Source organism: Anas platyrhynchos, chromosome 36, assembly GCF_047663525.1.
Source record: "Anas platyrhynchos isolate ZD024472 breed Pekin duck chromosome 36, IASCAAS_PekinDuck_T2T, whole genome shotgun sequence".
In the NCBI taxonomy this organism is placed as follows: domain Eukaryota; kingdom Metazoa; phylum Chordata; class Aves; order Anseriformes; family Anatidae; genus Anas; species Anas platyrhynchos.
Window position 1 is genome coordinate 5,118,222 of NC_092624.1, and position 19,279 is coordinate 5,137,500.

Genomic DNA, 19,279 nt, shown 5'->3' on the forward strand with positions numbered 1-19,279 from the left:
CAAGCATGGCCGTGTTTTTTTAAACCTACAGAGGAGGCAAAATACGGTATTTAGGCTTAGTAGATGAAATGTATTGCTTCTGTGGTGGCAGATCCGTGTCTTGAGATTTTAAACCTGGTGTATCTCATGCTCGAGCCTTCAAAGGAGATGTTACATAGACAATAAAACGTCCTGCTTTTCGGGGAGGGCTCTCCTTAGGTCACTCAGAAAACGCCTTCAGTCTTCACTCACTGCAGCATTCACAAAGTGAATGCCTTCCTGTAAGGTTAGTCACCGATGGCCACTCATTCCATGCTTTCACTAAGAAAAACCTTCGCAGCTTTGAATCTGAATTTCCTGCCCCGCGTTTAGGTGAGCCCGGAGCGGCGTCAGGCATTGCTGGGCTCCTCGTCCGGCGGCGATGGTGAAGTGAAAGATGCCAAAAGTGAAGTTTGACAGTGAGCTCGGGGGCTTGTGCTGGCCCGGTGGCTCTCTAAGCCCCCGTGTCTGAGCAGCGGGAGCATCCGAGCAGCACAGGACGGAGCTCAGCAAGAGGCTGGGGTCAAGGCACTGCTGCAAATAGCAATGCTTTGCTGGCTGCAGAAGTTAACCAGGTACACAGCGCTGTTTTACTACATGGTGGAGACCTACGGAGAGTGTTTCTGCCCTCCTTTTTAGCTGAAACATCCCCAGATTCTAAGGGGAAAAGGAATAGAAGGGACTTGCGGAGCAATGTTCTAGTGAAACCCAGCCTTCCTAAAGAAGCCTGCCTGAATAATTCCTGTGAATAACAGACTGTTCAGCTATTTCCTAACATAGAAACGGTGCTGACTTCTTCTTCAGAGTAACATAAGTTAGTGATGCTACTGAAATAGTTGTGGTTCAGACGTAGATCTGATTTCTCCTAAGCACGCTGAATTCGCTGAATTCACAGCTGTTGATCCTCCAGCGGAGGCTTTGCAATTGAACACCTGTGGATAGGTAAGTTTCCCGCTGTTGTTCTCCTTTCCTCTTGTTTTTTTTTTTTGTTTTTTTGTTTTTTTTTTTTTGTTTTTTTCTTAGTAGCATAGGCTTAAGACTCTGAAGAAACGGGCTGCTTTTTTTCATTTCCAACACTGGCTGTTCCTTTTGAGCCCCGCCTTCTATTTTTGCAGTCACAGGATATGTGAATGTAAATTCCTGGGAGAGAGGTAGAAAACTCTGTTTCAACTGGTGTCTTTTTCGGCTATGTGGGGAGACCAAATAGGGTGGTTTTGAATCTTCTGGCTCTTATTCAGAGCAGCAGCATGTGGAGGGAGACAGATGCGTGTGCCTTTTTAGTGCAATGGCTTCAGAAGCAAGAGGGGAAAAAACACTTTCTCTGGGAGCTGGAGAAGGTGTCCTAATCGCAGGAGAGGTTTCTAAATGGCATATCTTTGCGAGTGTTCCTGTAGTCCGGAGGTTTTTGTTTGTTTGTTTGCCTTTGGAAGGTTTTACTCTTAATCTTCACGTCCTTCAGCAGAAGTGAGAAATGTGATTTTATTTTGTGCAGTGTTGCGGACCCTCCGAAATCTACTGGGAAGGATGAATACCTCGCACAGTACCAATGTGATGACGGTGGAGACAAGGAGAAACCAAGAAGATCAAAAGAACGTGACCTCATTTCAAAAGAAAACGTTTTGTACGGCAAAGAGACTTCTGAGCCTGGTGAGAAATTGCGGCAAACTTCCTCTCTCAAGTGTGACACTGAATGTAGCTCTAAAAAGCTTTCCTCCTCAGCTATTGCAGAGAGATGCCAAGGTAGAAAGGACAAGACTAAAAACACTGAGAAAGAGCATTACCAAAGCAAGAGGGAACATGCTCCTAGTGAAGAGAAGGAGAGTCAAAAAGCAGGTCCTTCCAGCGGCCAGGTTCAAAAGGCGTCACGCTGGAGCTCCGAGTTCGGCAGCATTCCGAGACCGTTTTGGCGGTTGTGGAGACGGCCCTGGCTGAGGTGGCTGCTGCTGTTGCTGCTGTTCCCTCTGTCCTCGCTGTTGCCGCTGTTGCCGCTGTTCCCGGACCTTGGAGACCTCCGGCGGCTCCCTGTGACAGGCCCTGTGGCCCCGGGGAGCTGCCCGCCGCCTCGTCGGCCAGCCCGGCAGCAATCCTGCCAGCACAGAATAGCTCACTGCGTTTCAGGGTAAAGTGACGATTAATTTCTATTTCCTGGCCTGGGTGCTGCTTCCTTCTTTAAGGAAGCTTCAAGGTTAAAGGTTAAGCTCAGTTATGTCAGGGCCCAAGTCCGTTTTGTGAAGGGGCTCTTGTACGAAAGCTTAAGCTGGGATTGACTCTCTGCTAAGCGGAGGCCAAACGTGTACCTACTGAGAAGCAGGTCCTAAGTGATAACGTTTTCTAAAGAGACTGCTAAACACATCTGAACAGTGCTGCTGCAAAACTCTGAATGGGGGGATAGCAACTGTCTTAACTGATCTGGAATCTTGAGTTTACTTTTCAGTGGACAAGAGGTGTGTCTCTCAAGGCAAACAAAGAGAGGAGTAACACCCGATACTCATGTCAACATAAATTTATGCTCAGAGCGTAGGTGTAGGAACAGCATCGGTATGTATATGGAACATCGGGAGAGGAAGCTCTGTCGGTATTTACAGTTTTTCTACTACCTTGTCAGAGAGACGTTATCTCCACATTAGAAATGGATGTATTTTGAAACGGTGGTGGTGGATCGGATTTCTTCTTTCTAGTGTTAATATTTGCTCTTGAATCGTACTTAATACCTGGTAACGCCTCAATCAGTTGTCAAAAATAAACTTAAAAATGTGTAAGGCTTATCTCGTTGGTCAGTATAAAGATCAAGGCTTTTTTCCTTTTTCCTTTTTCCTTTTTCCTTTTTCCTTTACCTTTTCCTTTCTTCCCCAGTATTGTTTTTCTTTTCTCCTTCTCACTACAGTCTTAATTTTGTTTCTTGTCCCTTAAGTGTGTTTTCAGTGTGTTGCTGAAACATTTTCTCTTTCAATCCGAAAAAAGGAGCTGTCACTGGTGAAGATCGGAGCTTGTCTGAAAATCCCTGAGCCCAGGAGCTGTCACCTTAGTCTTCCAGTCGGACAAGGACGACTTCATTTCTCGTGTAAATGCATTTTTCAGGTTTGCGTATTGTTTTTTCAGGAACGGAAAGTGTGTATAGAATGGATTTAAAATCAATCTTAAATGTAAAATGTCAAGGGAAAAAAGTTCTAGTTACAACCTCTGCACATAATTTGCCAGCTGTGGGACTAGGAGTTTTCTTATTTACTGTGTTTTGTTTAACGTGTCTGAAGTTTAATGGATAGCAATCAAGGCGTGCTAGAAATCTGAAAGCACTTTATGCTTTGTTCTCTCAGTCATTTTGGTATAACAAACTAGCTTATGTTTTAAACGCTCCATTAGGTTAGTGGTTTCCCTATAGGTAACAAGTCCCTGTGTGCTACAGTAAGACAGTAACAAAACATGAAGTATAGAAGTTCATCCTGTCATTATTCAGCTTCTGCCTACGGACACACAATTATGCTTATTTAAAGCGGTATCACCTTGAAACCTAATCAGCATTTTAAAAAGGACTTTGTAGCAGTTATTGGCTTTTGTCCTGGAGGGCTGAGGTTTGTTTTGTTTTGTTTTACATTCAGCATTTCCGTTTCTAGCTTACATTGCCCTGTTGTTTTGCATGAGGAAAACGTGCAACTTTACAAAGCAGAACGGAAAGAGCTGCTTTTTAGTCTAACGTTTCAGTTTTTTATAGGAGTTTTAAATGTGGTAGGAGTAAAACACCAGAAGTACTGCTGCCAAAGTTATATTCAAACTCGTATTTCGTGGAGAAGCAGAAGAAGCCCAGGGAGAAATAAATTTGCAAACGTGCTCTTCATGCTCTCCTTTCCCAAGATTTCTCTGAGATATAGCCCATCCTCTGTGGGTTTTGAGGTATATGGTTCCCAGGAGTGAGAAGGAGGGCCAAACATCTCTCTTCTTGGATCTCAACATGCCAGGGCTTTAGTGTACTGCCACTTACGGCTCCGCTTTTTCACCTGGAAAAAGCGACCACATGATGTAGACTGAGGAGCCCTCACAAATTAACTTGCTATCACAAAGTGACACCCAGAAAAGGTGTATTTAAAAGCTAGGCTCATTATAGAATAACAACAAACCCCTCATGATTGGTGCAGTAGACAGTGAGGTAGAGGGCGATCCCTGGAAAGACAGAAGAAAAGGAGCAGTGAGTTCTGGGTACCTTTGTGCACACAAAACAGAAAAACGCAGGCAGTGAAGTAATAGTGTTCCATTACTAACGCCAGCAATAGATAATTGCAACAATTATCTATTAGATCATAGGTAATAATTAACAGATAATTGTGCAACTCTGGAAATCAATAAATAACTGATTCCCCTCAGAGAATGTCTTCTACATTTTTATATTAAAAAGACTCCAGAGTTGTAATGGATTAAAATCCTACGGAAGTGAAAGAAATGGCATCAGCCACTAGTTCTGCAGAAGCTAAAAGTAATACCGATAGAGTTTAGATGGAAATTTTCACTTTGTGTGTTTAGTTTGGGGATTCTTTTTAAATCATTCATACCAGCGATTTAGTTCTTAAGGCTGTTTCTTTGAGATTAAGTGACAGGACTTCTGCTACTCTTTTCTTCTTGGAATGCTTCTTGATATTCTTACGTCAACCAGAACTTCTGTCTCTGTCGCAGATGTCAACAATGACCGTAGTTAAGAAGCCCAAATCTTCAAAGTCTAAAAAGCCCTCTTCAAGGCGGTCTGGCAAATCCAAGAAACCAAGTACTAAAATACTGATGTCACGCACCGCAAACTGGGGCCAGATACCGCCTGCAGAAGATTCAAGCCAAGTCTCTGTGGCCCAAGGACGTGGAGGTGCTATTTACTGTAGATCATCTGAAAAATCTAAGGCTTTTGCCCCAAGAGATCTAAGTAAGTGTGAGCTTTATCCTGACTCCATTTTCTTCAAAGCAAAAGTAGAAAATGCAGTTCTTACTTGTTGCACTGATAGAGAAGGGGACTAGTGTGAACAAAGACTTCAAAAGCGAATCCCCTAAGGCAACTGAAGTGACTGATGTTACAGAAATTAATTTTGATATATTTACAGTCAACAGAGAAATATGGGGAGCTTTTTGTAATGCACAGATTCATCCATGTCTTTTCCGTTTTGCAAAGAAAAGTGTTTGATTGTTGCTATTCACAGCTTCCATTTTTCACACGTTTTTTGAATGATAACATTGCTCAGGAAAAGATCTGGTATCTGTAGGGGTACCGTCATTCCTAGTTACTAGTTTTTACCTTTTTTCCGTATAATTTCAAGTCTAAGCTTGTGGTTTAAGTTATAATAAGGAAAAAAACAGTAGTTGAGTTAATCAGGTTAAAGATTATAGATGGAGAGGAACTTGGCATTAGGTACTACAAACAGAATGGCAGTTAGCCTTGCCTTAGAAAAATTAAAATGGTTGACGAAAGCTGTTTTTTTGTGTTTTTTTTTTTTCCCCAAAACATTGTGTTGACCAGCCAATTTGAATTTGGCGGTATTAAAGCTGTCTGCAATAGTTTTTTTGTGGCTTGGATTGTAGCTAGCTCCTCTAGGTGCTCCTGCAGAATAGTATTTTTTTAAATACCTTCCTTAGAAACAAACAAACAAAATCTCTTTTTAAATTTAACTTTCTTGCAGTCGTTAATGATGGAATTGCTCCACCACAGAGCATTCTTTTTCCACCTGAGAAGATTTGTATGGATTGGCGAGAAACACAAAGTGTTGGAGTTGGCCTGTACAATCTTGGCAACACATGTTTTCTTAATGCTACTCTACAGTGTTTGACCTACACACCCCCACTTGCCAATTACATGCTTTCTCTCGAGCACGGCCAGTCATGTGAGTACTTTCTAAGAGTATTTCAAATCTGTTGGACAGCTCTGAAGGTGAAAGAACAGCAGTGATTCTGAGACAAGCTTATTTGCCTGATTTTACCTGTAGAAGCTGGCTTTGAGCACTGTATTAGCAGTGGGCTCCGAATAGCATACGGAGTGCAATTAATGCACTGTTTGTTTAATGAATGAATTTATTTATTTATTTATTTATGTATTTATTAAAGGATCATTTATTGCTTCGTGGGAATAATGAAGTGCATTGGACAGTAATGCATTTAGTAGTAATTTTAGAGAGTAATACATTTTTCAGCCTGTGGAGTTCACATTCCTGTCAGCCTTTACAAATGTGACTTTGCAGTAGTCTTTTAGATTTCTCATCACAAAATGCATTTGAATACAGGCTTAGTGGATATTTTTATTCTGTAAAGTTGTGTGAAATGAAATGTTACAAGACTGTTGGGACATTGGCATCTTGGGAGAATAGAATGTAGCAAGGAGAGTGGATATCGTATCTATAGTTTAAATTTTACTTAGATGTTTGTTTGTAGTTATGGATATTTTGCTGGACTGGGATGCTTTCTTCTTTCACTCTTCAGGTCGTGAACAAGATTTTTGCATGATGTGCACAATGGAGACTCAGATTAACCAGGCCCTGCGTTGCACTGTTGATGCCATCGAGCCTACGCATGTTATCAGTAATCTCAGTCGTAAGTGGCTTCAGATGTGTTTCTTTTCGATAGCTTGTAATCTTCAAATACTTATTTGATGTGTATAAGTGGTTTTAACACTAGAAAGAAGAGAGATTTTAGAAATACAAGAATGATTTCATTTTTAAATGAGGTGAATACTATCATCTTCTTCTTTAGGAATAGGACAACATTTCCGTTTTGGCAGTCAAGAAGATGCACACGAGTTCTTGCGCTATACTGTTGATGCTATGCAGGAAGCGTGCTTGAATGGAAGCACCGAGTAAGCATAAACAAGTTCACTTTCATACATTCTCTAGCACCTTCTAGTCCTTTATTTACTATCAAAAATGATCTCTAGCACCTTTTAGTGCCTTATTTACTATCAGCAACGAAAGTCTACATCATCCTTAGTTTTCATAAAACTCTTTGAAGAGTTAACTCTGCGCCTTAAATCTTCTGAGGTCTGATTATAATTTATTTCCAGATTGGACAGATCTTCTCAAGCTACCACAATCATTCATCAAATATTTGGAGGATTTCTAAGATCGAGAGGTACTTTAAAAAATATTCCTGTCCTTAGAACTGATCTGTGTCTTTTGTCGGTAGTAAAGCAGTCTGTAGTTTGTCTAAAGTAGTATCTGGCAACAACTTGAATTTGGACAGTTAGTCTCCTTCACATAAGGTTAAGCATTTATATTTTGCTTCCAGTGAAGTGCTTGAATTGCAAAGCAGTTTCGGATACGTATGAGGCATTTCTTGATATCACTTTGGATATAAAGGTAAGATGTTTTCTAAATATAATTCATGATGTTTAAGTACATGCCTAACTTTCTAAATTAAACTTGTTTACCTTAAAAAACCAAACCACATATAATGTTAAAACGTAAGAGCTTGGTGGTGCTAAGGAAGTGGATTGGACTTTGTCCTTCTGTGGAACCCATGTAAATAGTCTCCACATTTGCATTGGGTTTAAGGGGAAAGAATTCTCTTTCTGCAAAAATTATAATGCTGTCATACTTCTCTGTTGTTCTACCCCAATGTACATCTAATTGTTAGACTGATGAATTTGTCCCCAGTATTGATGACAAAGCACACTATAGGTGCTGTCTAGGCTACTGGAAAAGTATTTGTTCCGAAGTCAAATGACTTCCAGGTGAGGTCAATGCTGAGCATGCTCTTTCTGCCTCCTTCTTCACAGTGCTCATAGTAGATCGCTGGAGTATGTTAGTAAGATTCTCTTACAAACTACTAGTACGTTTCTGGAATTTTGAATTTACGGTGACTTTACGCTCTTCTTTCTCGCTCCTCTAGGCGGTTTCATCTGTTACCAGAGCTCTGGAACTCTTTGTGAAACCTGAAGAGCTGGGTGGAGAGAATTGCTATAAATGTAGCGAGTAAGATTTTGACGAATTAGGTCTTAATCCTAGATGTCAGTTTTATATGTTGCATGACTCTGTTGGACTACCTCTAAACTTTGGATCTACTTACGAGTTTTGTGGAAGTTTATAAAACACTTGGATTTTTGTTTCTTTGGAGGGGGGAAGTCTTGTTCAGAGGCATTCCCTATGGGTTTGCAATTCTCTGGCTCGTATTTTGCCATCAGAATTCAAAAAGAGATACTTTTGTTCTTTCTATTTATTAGCTCTCGACAGTACTTTTCTTGATGTAAACTGCCCAGTTTCCGTTGTTCTCTGGGCTAGTGGCTAATTTTCACTGCTTACACTGTAGGTCCTACCTTGGAGCGGGCAATGTATCAAACTGAACTATTGTGTTTCAAAGGATGGCAGACAGTTTCAGTGTCTTTCCAGACAAGCTCAGTACATGAAGTACATGTACATGAAGTACATGAAGCTCAGTACATGAAGCTCAGTACATGAAGACTTCCTACTGTTAAATGTCTCCCTCCTGTAGAATGACCATGTGCTTCTGTTGTATTTTTGATGTTGATAGACGACCTATGTTGGAGATTATTTGCAATTTCTAGTCCTGGGGACCAAGGCTCTCTCGTTCCACTTTCATTATTTGTATTTCCCTTGAAAGCTGAAAGAATGTATCCAGGATTGGAGTTCAAATAGCCACTTTTGTAGACCAAGAAATGGTACCTTGCCATCCAACCTGGTAATACCCTTTCGTGAGAGATTCCTGTTCCTGCTATGCCCGGGGTTTTGGGAGAATTTACCTTCTTCACTGTATTAACAAACCTGACACGCAGTGCATGGGTTTATGAAAAGAAAAAAGACCAACCTATTATGCAAGTAAATGTCATTCAAATAGCATAGGCATGCGTGAGACATTAAAACGAGTTTGTTTTGGGGGCGAAAAAAGAAGATGCCTTCAAACACTTATCTCTGCTTGTTTTTAAGGTGTAATAAGATGGTTCCTGCATCCAAGAGATTTACCATACACCGTTCTTCCAAGGTTCTCACAATATCACTGAAAAGATTTGCAGATTTCACAGGTGGAAAGATCAACAAGGTATATTTACCACTGTAATGCAACTATATCATTGTGTAATGGGACATCCCCCAAAGCTGAAAGTTGTTTATATTTTCAGACAGTAATTGTAGACTAACGACTATGGCTTATTCTTTCTCTTAATATCAATAAAGTTCCCGCTTGACAAGAAGCATATGCTTTCCTCTGAGAAGGCTGATTCATCAGGAAACAGTTCTCTGCAACTTCTAGTCTTCAACATTGTTTATGGGAAGACTTATTTGTAGTGAATCAAGAAATATCTTCTAGAAATATATTCTAGAAATAAATTCTAATCTGTGTTTTTTGGAAGTGTTTTTCTCTGGCTAGTCCACGAAGTACTCTGGGATAATTTTCTATCTTCTTGGTCTCTCTTTAGGAGGTGAAATATCCGGAGTATTTGGACCTGAGAGCCTACATGTCACAGTCAATGGGAGAACCACTGCTCTATGCCTTATACGCGGTGCTGGTACATCACGGTGTCAGCTGTCACTCAGGACACTATATATGCTATGTAAAGGTAGAAGTCAACAGCATTTCTAACAGGGTAAAGGTTGTGCTGGCAAACCAGTGAAAGCGTGACTAGCAGCTACTGTTTCTAGGGAAAAAGATTTCATTATATTTTTATTTGACACGTGTGTATTTTGTTCCTATCCGTGATTTCATTTGGAACACGTGCAATTCACCTAAAGAAATGGTTGTCTTTATTTGCAGGCTGGTAATGGACTTTGGTATCAGATGAATGATGCTAAAGTAGTCCGTACTGACATTAAGAGAGTTCTTGGTCAGCAAGCTTACATACTTTTTTATATCAGGTAATAACAAATCTTAACATGTGTTCAGAAGAGATTTACTTTCCTGTTATTGATATTTTTCTGTTTTGCAAGTGTTTTTCTTGCTATCCCAGGGAAAGATTATTATTTGTCTAATTCAGTTCTGTCTAACCTGAAATTCTCTGTGTCATTTATTATCTTTTGTTGCTTGGCCTGAAACTGCAGCACTTGTGTAAATTGCTATCTATGTGTTACCTGTAGCTGGCTAATTTAGAGAAGGAGAAAAATGAAGGTCATCTGTCGTGTAAGAATGAATTATTGTTCTGAAAGTGATAGTCTTAGTAGGAAGACTGTTCTCTCCTTTTCAGTTTGTAGTCTTGGCGAAGCCTTCTGTAGAGAAGGCTTCCATATCGTATGAACTGTTCCTCTAAAATTATAGGATGGGATTTAATCCAAGAGTAGGCTGAAAGAAAAACTAAACTACGATCACTGCTCTTTTCTGAAGGCGCTATGATTTGACACTTGGAGAACGTGCGTTTTACTTGCCAGCACCATCTTATCCCTGTTCATTCCCTCCTGGTCAGCAGGGGGCTAATAGTAAGCAGGCTGGATTTATGGGACCACGACTTCTTCCTCATATGATTAAGGTAATTCAGGGAAGTGGGAGGGCAGGTAACGGCACCAAACTGCTAGTGGGTTTGGGGTTTGGTGTGGGGTTTTTTGTTTGGTTTTCAGCATCTTAGTTTTGTTTTCCTTCCCATGCTGCAGCTTTCTTCACAGCCTTCATGCTACAGCCAGAGTCATTCAAACAGTGGTTACTGCTAAATTGTGCAGCCATGCGACTCCATTACTTTATACCTCCAAGACAGCTTTCTAAAGCACAGAGAGCTACGCTCTTTGACAATTTAAGCAGAGTGTACTAATCCTCGAATCATTTAAAAGAGGACTTGTTTTTCCTATCGTCGTCACTTTAGCTAAGACAGGGAAAACTAATTGTCTTATTCCTGAGCACCAGAACAATTCCTTCAGGCTTTTCAGGGTATGTTTAAAGGGGAAAATAAATATATTTGGGAATAGCAGCAGGTAATGTTAAGTTGTTTGGCTGGTTTTCAAAGATGATGTTAATTTGATTCCAATCGGCTGTAAACCAAAAGCAGGAATTGAATACGCTTATTGGACTTGCATTTATCTTTAAAGGGCAGTGTGTTTTTCTTTGTAGGTGTTAAGACCATTTGTAGAAATACTCAGTAGGAGAGTTTTGTGTTTCAAAATGTTAAATGCAGTGTTTGCGTTAATCCATCTTGCCATTTCTTCTTTTTAAATACAGAATTCAAGCCGTTTAAATGGAAATGGATCCATAAAAGAGGACGCAAAGACCACTGGTGTCACCCTAAAAAGGCCATCTTCAGCACCACCGATGGCCTGTGTTCAAAACCAGACAATTACCAGGCCTTCAATTACTGATCCGTCAAGAAAACAGAAGATCACCACCAGTATTCACAATAAATTGCCTGCTCGTCGGACTGTGTCACAGCCTGACTGTCTTAGCAGTGCTGCGGAGGACGAAGATCTCTACCAGGCTGTTCCTTCATCCACAATTACAAATTCGGTAATGCAAATGAAGCAAATGCAAACAAGCAAAAAAGTTTCTGATGAGATTTTTGTGGAGCCAACAGTGAATGAAAATCCTAAACTCAGCTCTGATAACACAGTCCCTTACGGTGCAGAATCTTCAGGAAAGTCTGAGGAGGAGTAAAAGGGCTTATTTAAAAGGAATTGCAATGCAATGTCCTCTAATGGAATTTTGGTTGGAAAGGTAGTCCGTACATTGCAGCATTCCGGTTCTTCCTGTCAGAATGCTGACGAAGGAAGATCCCAGCATGAGCTGCCAAAAACCGATTCACTAAATGGTGCTATTAGGTTAGTTAATGAATCGAAAGAAAACGGACTGAAACTTGATGATTCCACTTGCCGAGTTGAACCTGCTAAACCTTCTGAGATGTTCTTTTCTAAAACAAATGGATTGCTTGAAACATAGATTTGCTCCATCGAGAATTTCTCACCTATGATGTATTCGGGAGTGTTTATTGTGTTCCTAATTCAGGTGAAATACTGAGAAAACACAGCACAAATGTGATTGTAAGACTTTGTGGTATTATCCCATTAGAATTTGCAGACCTGAGCTTACATTAGAACTTGTCAACTTAAGCTCAGCTGAGATAAAAATTCCTAAGTTTCATAAAGTAGATTTTGGGAGGTGAGTTGGGGTTATCTTTGAAGTGTAGATAATGCATACAACTCAAAACGGTCTTGCTTACCATTTAATGGAGAAATTCTGACAAGACTAGTCCTCAGTACTACTACAAATAGTATTTTTTTGTCTGCTGACTTGTGCGTTTTGATTGCAGATGCCTGGAGCTATGCCTTCAGTCAATCGAGAAATCATCACGGAGTCCCTCACAGCCAGCCAGCTGAACAGCTTGTCAGAGGAAACGAGGTAAAATGAGCACAGTCTGATTAAGACAAGACCTTTTGGAAGTTCGTTACGGTTTTATCTGTCTACTAATAGTATTTAATGGAAGGATTTAAATTAGTACAATTCCATGCTGTATGTCCAGCGTTACGAACAGAACTAATGATCAGCACTGAGCATATCACTCTGATGCAGGTTGGTGCCTCAAGGAGAACTTGTGTTCCTTCATAGAATGTTTTTCCATTTTTCTCCACTGTCTGGAGAAACACTGGCTGTTCCCCGCTCGCCCCTATGCCTTTTTTCTCAGAGCAGCAGGTGGAAGGAGACGGATGCATTTGCTTTTTTAGTGCAATGGCTTCAGAAGCAAGAGGGGAGAAAGCACTTTCTCAGGGAGCTGAAGAAGGTGTCCTAATCACAGGAGAGGTTTCTAAATGGCATATCTCTGCGAGTGTTCCTGTAGTCTGGAGGTTTTTGTTTGTTTGTTTGCCTTTGGAAGGTTTTACTGTTAATCTTCACGTCCTTCAGCAGAAGTGAGAAATGTGATTTTATTTTGTGCAGTGTCGCGGACCCTCCGAAATCTACTGGGAAGGATGAATACCTCGCACAGTACCAATGTGATGACGGTGGAGACAAGGAGAAACCAAGAAGATCAAAAGAACGTGACCTCATTTCAAAAGAAAACGTTTTGTACGGCAAAGAGTCTTCTGAGCCTGGTGAGAAATTGCGGCAAACTTCCTCTCTCAAGTGTGACACTGAATGTAGCTCTAAAAAGCTTTCCTCCTCAGCTATTGCAGAGAGATGCCAAGGTAGAAAGGACAAGACTAAAAACACTGAGAAAGAGCATTACCAAAGCAAGAGGGAACATGCTCCTAGTGAAGAGAAGGAGAGTCAAAAAGCAGGTCCTTCCAGCAAGAGGAGGTGTTCTCAGAGCGTGGAAGTTGTTCATCAAAAGCGTCACAAGCAGGAGCACTGGGAGGGAAGCAGGTGCAGATCTTTCCCTGGTGAAAGAAACAGCCCTGAGAATGGCAGAAGAGCAGTCAAATATTCAAAGTCCAGATCTGGCAGCGGAGGAAGATCAGAACAAGGTAGCAATAGATATTACCGATCCAAAGGGGAAAGAAGTTGGAGCAGAGAAAGATACTATCGAGATGAAGCACGGAGGTGGGAAAGATGTAGCTATTACAATGATTACTATTCACCTCATGCGACAGGAGACAGTAGAGAGAGAAAGTTCTCTCACGGCGATGCAGCCTTTGACAAATGGACTGCAGCTTACTACGGCAGGTCACATAAGCATTATCATTACAAAAGTGGATGGCCTCACGGTTCCCTCTTGAGAGATGAAGATGGACGTCGCTTTAGCACACCCCGAGCAGACTTGCATCGTTGCTCGGTATCTCAGCAACATTCTGGAAGACATTCTCGTGAAAGACATGCGCTTCCACCTGTGTCAGCTCATTTGGAGAACTGTCGCCAGAAAAATGAAACAGAAGGAAACAGAAAAAGAAAATGTACCCGTGCAGAAGGTAGTGAAAGTGAAATAGAAAGGAAAGACAGAAAGATAGAAAAGGAGCTTTTAGGTGGTGAAAAAAATGCAAAAATATCACAAGTTCTAGAAGAAAAAGAAGTCTAAGGATAAACATGGAGAGAAGGATTCCAAGTAAGCAAGGATTCCAGCATACTCCGCATTTTTTATCCTAATTCTTTTCTGGGTGCTTCTCATGTATTCCTTTTTTTTTTTCTCCTTTTTTTTTTCTCCTTTTTTTTTCTTCTCTATTTTCTTCTTCTTTTTTTTTTTTTTTTTTTTTTTTTTTCTGGTAGTTTCTAAGTTACTTAGATAGCATCAGCTGGCTGGGGATCATGTTGTTAGGTTGATCAGTGAAGATAGGAAAGCTATTGCTGAATTGTTTCAGAGCACTAGCTTTGGACCACATAGTTGGAAACACATCCGTACACCATTCTGGATTAGGTTAAAAGTTTTTTTCTGCTTGCACGTATTCCAGAGCTAGCCATTGTTAATGATATGTGTACAAACCAGGACCTATGGTCCTCCAATCTGAGGGCTTAAGTTTGCTACATCTAAACTAAGTTGCATGTGCACAAAGCACCACAAAATAGCTGACATGCTGCAAATCATCACCTGTGGTAAAATAAATAAAGTTTCATATAGGCAACAAGTGCCACATCTTTTTTTCTCTTTTAAACTTGCATGTTTCTTTCAGACTTCACGATTTGTGTTTCTGTGTGCTCCACTTTGACAATGCCAATCCCAAGCGTAAAACAAGAAGAAAAAGGAGAAGAAAAAGAAGAAAAAAGAGAAACAGCAGGAAAGTGAAAGGCTCCTTGGAACACTTAGATCCTCGTTTCCAGAAGATAACGCGGGAGAAGAAGGAAGAATCCCATCCTCCAGATGGCTCTTCATGTGAGCAATGCAGAAGTGAGAGCAGTAAACAACCTTACAAGGAAGGGAAGCCTTCCAGTGCAGGCGAAAGCAAGAAATACAGCTCCGTCTCATCCAACGAGTGTATTAAAGGTAAGCGGCCGCAGTGTGTTTGAGGAATTCCTTTTCTATTAATGTAGAGATTATTTCCAACAGTCTTGAAGTGCTTGGTGACTTAACAGTCTGCTGGATATTAAAAAAAAAAGCTGATGGACTTTTTCTTTCCGTTTTTAAATGACCACTAGGAAAGAATGCCTGAAATAAAGAGGTGAAAGGCAAATAGTTTTCATTTGGTGTGATGATTAAGTGGCAAACAAGAGGAAGAGTTGCAAGATCCCTTCTTAAATTCAGTCCAGCCAAGTAGGAAAAGTAAACGTGGACATCTGTATCTTGGCAAAGAAGATAGTAGGGAGCAAGGAGGTTTAGCAGTCAAGATGGAAGGTGATGCCATGAGGCTTACAGGCTAGTAATGTTCTAGTGAAACCCAGCCTTCCTAAAGAAACCTGCCTGACTACTTCACGTGAATAACAGACTCTGTTCAGCTATTTCCTAACATAGAAAGGGTGCTGACTGCTTCTTCAGAGTAACATAAGTTAGTGATACTGCTGAAATAGTTGTGGTTCAGACGTAGATCTGATTTCTCCTAAGCACGCTGAATTCACAGCTGTTGATCCTCCAGCGGAGGCTTTGCAATTGAACACCTGGAGAATAGGTAAATTTCCCGCTGTTGTTCTCCTCTCCTCTTGTTTTGTTTTGTTTTGTTTTCCTAGTAGAATAGGCTTAAGACTCTGAAGAAACAGGCTGCTTTTTTTCATTTCCAACACTGGCTGTTCCTCCTGAGCCCCGCCTTCTATTTTTGCAGTCACAGGATACGTGAATGTAAATTCTTGGGAGAGAGGTAGAAAACTCTGTTTCAACTGGTGTTTTTTTCGGCTATGTGGGGAGACCAAATAGGGTGGTTTTGAATCTTCTGGCTCTTATTCAGAGCAGCAGCATGTGGAGGGAGACAGATGCGTGTGCTTTTTTAGTGCAATGGCTTCAGAAGCAAGAGGGGAAAAACACTTTCTCTGGGAGCTGGAGAAGGTGTCCTTATCGCAGGAGAGGTTTCTAAATGGCATATCTTTGCGAGTGTTCCTGTAGTCTGGAGGTTTTTGTTTGTTTGTTTGCCTTTGGAAGGTTTTACTGTTAATCTTCACGTCCTTCAGCAGAAGTGAGAAATGTGATTTTATTTTGTGCAGTGTCGCGGACCCTCCGAAATCTACTGGGAAGGATGAATACCTCGCACAGTACCAATGTGATGACGGTGGAGACAAGGAGAAACCAAGAAGATCAAAAGAACGTGACCTCATTTCTAATGAAAATGTTTTGTACGGCAAAGAGACTTCTGAGCCTGGTGAGAAATTGCGGCAAACTTCCTCTCTCAAGTGTGACACTGAATGTAGCTCTAAAAAGCTTTCCTCCTCAGCTATTGCAGAGAGATGCCAAGGTAGAAAGGACAAGACTAAAAACACTGAGAAAGAGCATTACCAAAGCACGAGGGAACATCACGGAACATTTTCCGTGATTTTCTTCCTGAGCAGAAGTGTGCAGTACTCCTTTTCCATTAATGTAGAGATTATATCAAACAGTCTTGAAGTGCTTGATGACTTACCAGTCTGCAGATGTATTATCAAACCAAAAAAAAAAAACCCGACTTGGTAGACTATTTTTTTCCCACTTTTGAATGACTACTAGGAAGAAGGTTGTTCCGGCATCAAGAAAGTCATGTGGAATGTAACAAAATTTACTGAACCAGTAAATAAAAACTATATTTTTCTATTAGTTCCATTGTTTCAACTCTTCTGACGCTTATGGATGGCACAGATAACAGAGGGGAGATCGTGGTAATCGGAGCTACCAACAGACTGGATTCTATAGATCCTGCTTTACGAAGACCAGGACGCTTTGGCAGAGAGTTCCTCTTCAACTTGCCAAATAAAGAGGTGAGAACTTAAATTGAATGTTAGTGCTACCATGGCAAAGTCCAACTTTATAGGAAAAAAAAATAATTGACAACTTGAACAAAAGAGTGATATGTGGAGACACTGCGATGTTCCATGGAGGGCAAATCTGGTACTGGATAGCGTTTTCATCATGAAGTTGTGTTTTTGGTCTCAATCCTTCACTTCTGAATGTATAGGGGACGTGTTTGCATTTGATTGTGCCCCGGATCAGTGGTAGTAGTTTGAGTCATAATTATTTTCTTCTTTATAGTAATTGTAGCAATTTGAAGCATTGTGCCAGAAGTGCTTTCTGTGCATTTACTGACTGAAAAGCAAATGTGATGAAGTAATGAGACTGTCACAATGAAAGCTTGCTAAGTTTTAGAGAAGTTTTTTGGACAACAAAGAAATGTTTCTGGATAAATTTTTCATTACAGTATTTTCCTCTGGGTCATTAGGTCTCGTAGTTTGGAAACTTGTTATTGAAGCTATAAATGCCTTTTCTTTCATTGTAGGTTCCTAGAAAAAGTTCAGTATAACAAATAAGAAATATTCAATTTCCTGGTTGAAAATGCAGAGTGTATATTAAATAACTGTAAAATACTTGAAAGTTGAGCAAGTAAGAAAAGCGTATTAATAGATGAGGGGTTTTCAGGGAGGACTGTTTGTTTGTTTGTTTGTTTGTTTGTTTGCTTTTTGGTTTGTTTGTTTCTTGTTGGTATTTTTAAGGAAAACTTGGGACAAGCTAAAACGCAATGATTTTGCTTCCAGGCTAGAAAAGAAATTTTCAAGATTCATACTCGTGACTGGACCCCTAAGCCACCGGACATGTTGCTTGATGAACTAGCTGAGAAATGCATTGGTAAGACTGAAACCAAAATGGATTCTTGCTTGTGAGCAAGTTGTAAAGAACCTTAGCTTGTACCAGGCAGTACCCAAGCTCTTGTGCCTTGCTGCACAACTAGTCAACGAGGCAGCTGGCACGCCTTCATAGCAATCAGAGTTAGATGCTTTCATCTATTTACTCTTTGTTGTCGTTCTTTTTGTTGTCTGAGAACGTTAAATGGTTCTGGGGCATCTTCCTCAAGAGTATAGTTTTTGATGAGGAGTCTGCTTCAGCTGCATAAGCGCAGGATATCAGGCAGTGAGCAACATGAAACTTCCCTGCAGAGCGGTAGCACTTTGAATTCCCTGTTAACCTGTTTGGTTTTGGCATTACAAATTGTTTAAATGTTGCATGTTGTAAACCTGGGCCTTGACTGATGTAATGTTTGATTTTTGTTTGTTAGGATACTGTGGTGCAGATATCAAATCTTTATGTACTGAAGCTGCGCTGTGCTCTCTACGCCGATGCTCTCCTCAGATTTATGCAAGTAGGGAGAAGTTGCTACTAGACGTTAATTCTATTAAAATAAAAGCAAAGGACTTTTTCATGGCTCTGAAGAAGGTTGTTCCGGCATCAAACAGGATCGTGGCTTCACCCGGACAAGCACTATCACCCATTTTCAAGCCACTTTTTAAAAGATCAGGAGCGAATATTTTACAAGTTGTGCAGAAGATCTTCCCGCATGCACAGCTCGCACTAAAGGAGGACCGACAGCAAGGTATAACCACAGCATCCACTTCTTTATAATTCTGCTAAAGCAAAAACTTGTGGTTTGTGCAATCAACTTAAACCTTTCAGACATAATGATGGTAGAATTTTATTATTTGCATGTGCATGTCTTTCTTTTGGGCATGTCTGGAAGATAACGCATAGGTTTTATTCTGGATTCGAAACTGAAATGCCAAATGGAAGCCCTGAATGACTCAATACACAGTAAAGGACGATGCGTTCTCTACTGAAGCATCCTGCTTCTGACGGCAGCTAAGATAATTAGCATTTGTAGAGGTTGACTTGAGGTTTGAAGTATAAGGCACCTATTTTTCTTTAAAAAATCAAAACTCAGATATTTGGAGGGGAAGCATTTCTAGGTCAATGTTTCTAATTCCTTTCTGAAGAATGTCGGGACCAGGATACAAGTATAACTTCTAAGCTAAATATTGTTTTAGCTATCATCGTTTTTAACCAGTCTCCTAATTTAAATGTTTGTAGATCGTACTATACATGTGCACGTGAGATCAATTAGCACTGATATTTACTAGATGAATGGAATTCTGTGGCCATCACATCCTTAATCCCCGTGCTTTCATTGTGGGAACCTCCTCCAGAAAGAAATGGTCTTTTTTTTTTTTTTTTTTTTTTTAGCTATTTAGCAACTGCGGAAATTGTTTGTAATCTCCTTTATTCTAAGGGGGAGAAAAAAATCACCAAGAGTAGCGTATCTTATACGTACACATCAGTGGGACTTAGTACAGCTTTGTAGGGCCTTGTGCCATCTCCTTAGATCTGTGGTGGGATGAACTCTAGGAAATAGCTTTCAGTGTGTGCTCTCAAATGAAGAAAGGGTTTTGGCACTGATTTAGAAGCTGTATTCATGTAAGAGAACGAGACAAAGGCTATTCAGGAAAGTTAACAAACCTCTTTTGTCTTTCAGACCATTTAAATCCTATTTTACAAGATGATACGTTCGACAGTGATGACGAT

General features: G+C 40.5%; 3 protein-coding genes across 3 annotated transcripts in view; all 3 read left to right on the plus strand.

Moving 5' to 3' along the window:
• Positions 1 to 1,631: 1,631 nt before the first annotated feature.
• Positions 1,632 to 12,298, plus strand: LOC140000988 (ubiquitin carboxyl-terminal hydrolase 42-like). Its single transcript, XM_072032106.1, has 14 exons — positions 1,632 to 3,079; positions 4,681 to 4,918; positions 5,667 to 5,867; positions 6,460 to 6,570; positions 6,730 to 6,832; positions 7,037 to 7,104; positions 7,261 to 7,331; positions 7,864 to 7,946; positions 8,916 to 9,027; positions 9,404 to 9,544; positions 9,739 to 9,839; positions 10,303 to 10,444; positions 11,125 to 11,406; positions 12,206 to 12,298. The coding sequence occupies exons 2-14, from the start codon at positions 4,681 to 4,683 to the stop codon at positions 12,296 to 12,298; spliced, it is 1,746 nt and encodes a 581-aa protein (XP_071888207.1). The 5' UTR covers positions 1,632 to 3,079.
• A 134-nt stretch (positions 12,299 to 12,432) lies between these two features.
• LOC140000989 (uncharacterized) lies at positions 12,433 to 15,037 on the plus strand. The gene is made up of 3 exons (XM_072032107.1): positions 12,433 to 12,465; positions 12,860 to 13,930; positions 14,493 to 15,037. Exons 1-2 carry the CDS (start codon positions 12,433 to 12,435, stop codon positions 13,901 to 13,903), a joined length of 1,077 nt encoding a protein of 358 aa, XP_071888208.1. The 3' UTR covers positions 13,904 to 13,930; positions 14,493 to 15,037.
• A 2,440-nt stretch (positions 15,038 to 17,477) lies between these two features.
• The window catches only part of LOC140000990 (ATPase family AAA domain-containing protein 2-like), a 1,928-nt gene continuing 126 nt past the window's right edge, over positions 17,478 to 19,279 (plus strand). Inside the window, exons 1-3 of the mRNA XM_072032108.1 lie at positions 17,478 to 17,554; positions 17,982 to 18,296; positions 19,230 to 19,279. The exon at positions 19,230 to 19,279 is cut by the window's right edge and continues 126 nt beyond it. Of these exons, the coding sequence (XP_071888209.1) occupies positions 17,521 to 17,554; positions 17,982 to 18,296; positions 19,230 to 19,279 (399 nt within the window). The 5' untranslated portion in view covers positions 17,478 to 17,520. The remainder of the gene's footprint in view (positions 17,555 to 17,981; positions 18,297 to 19,229) is intronic.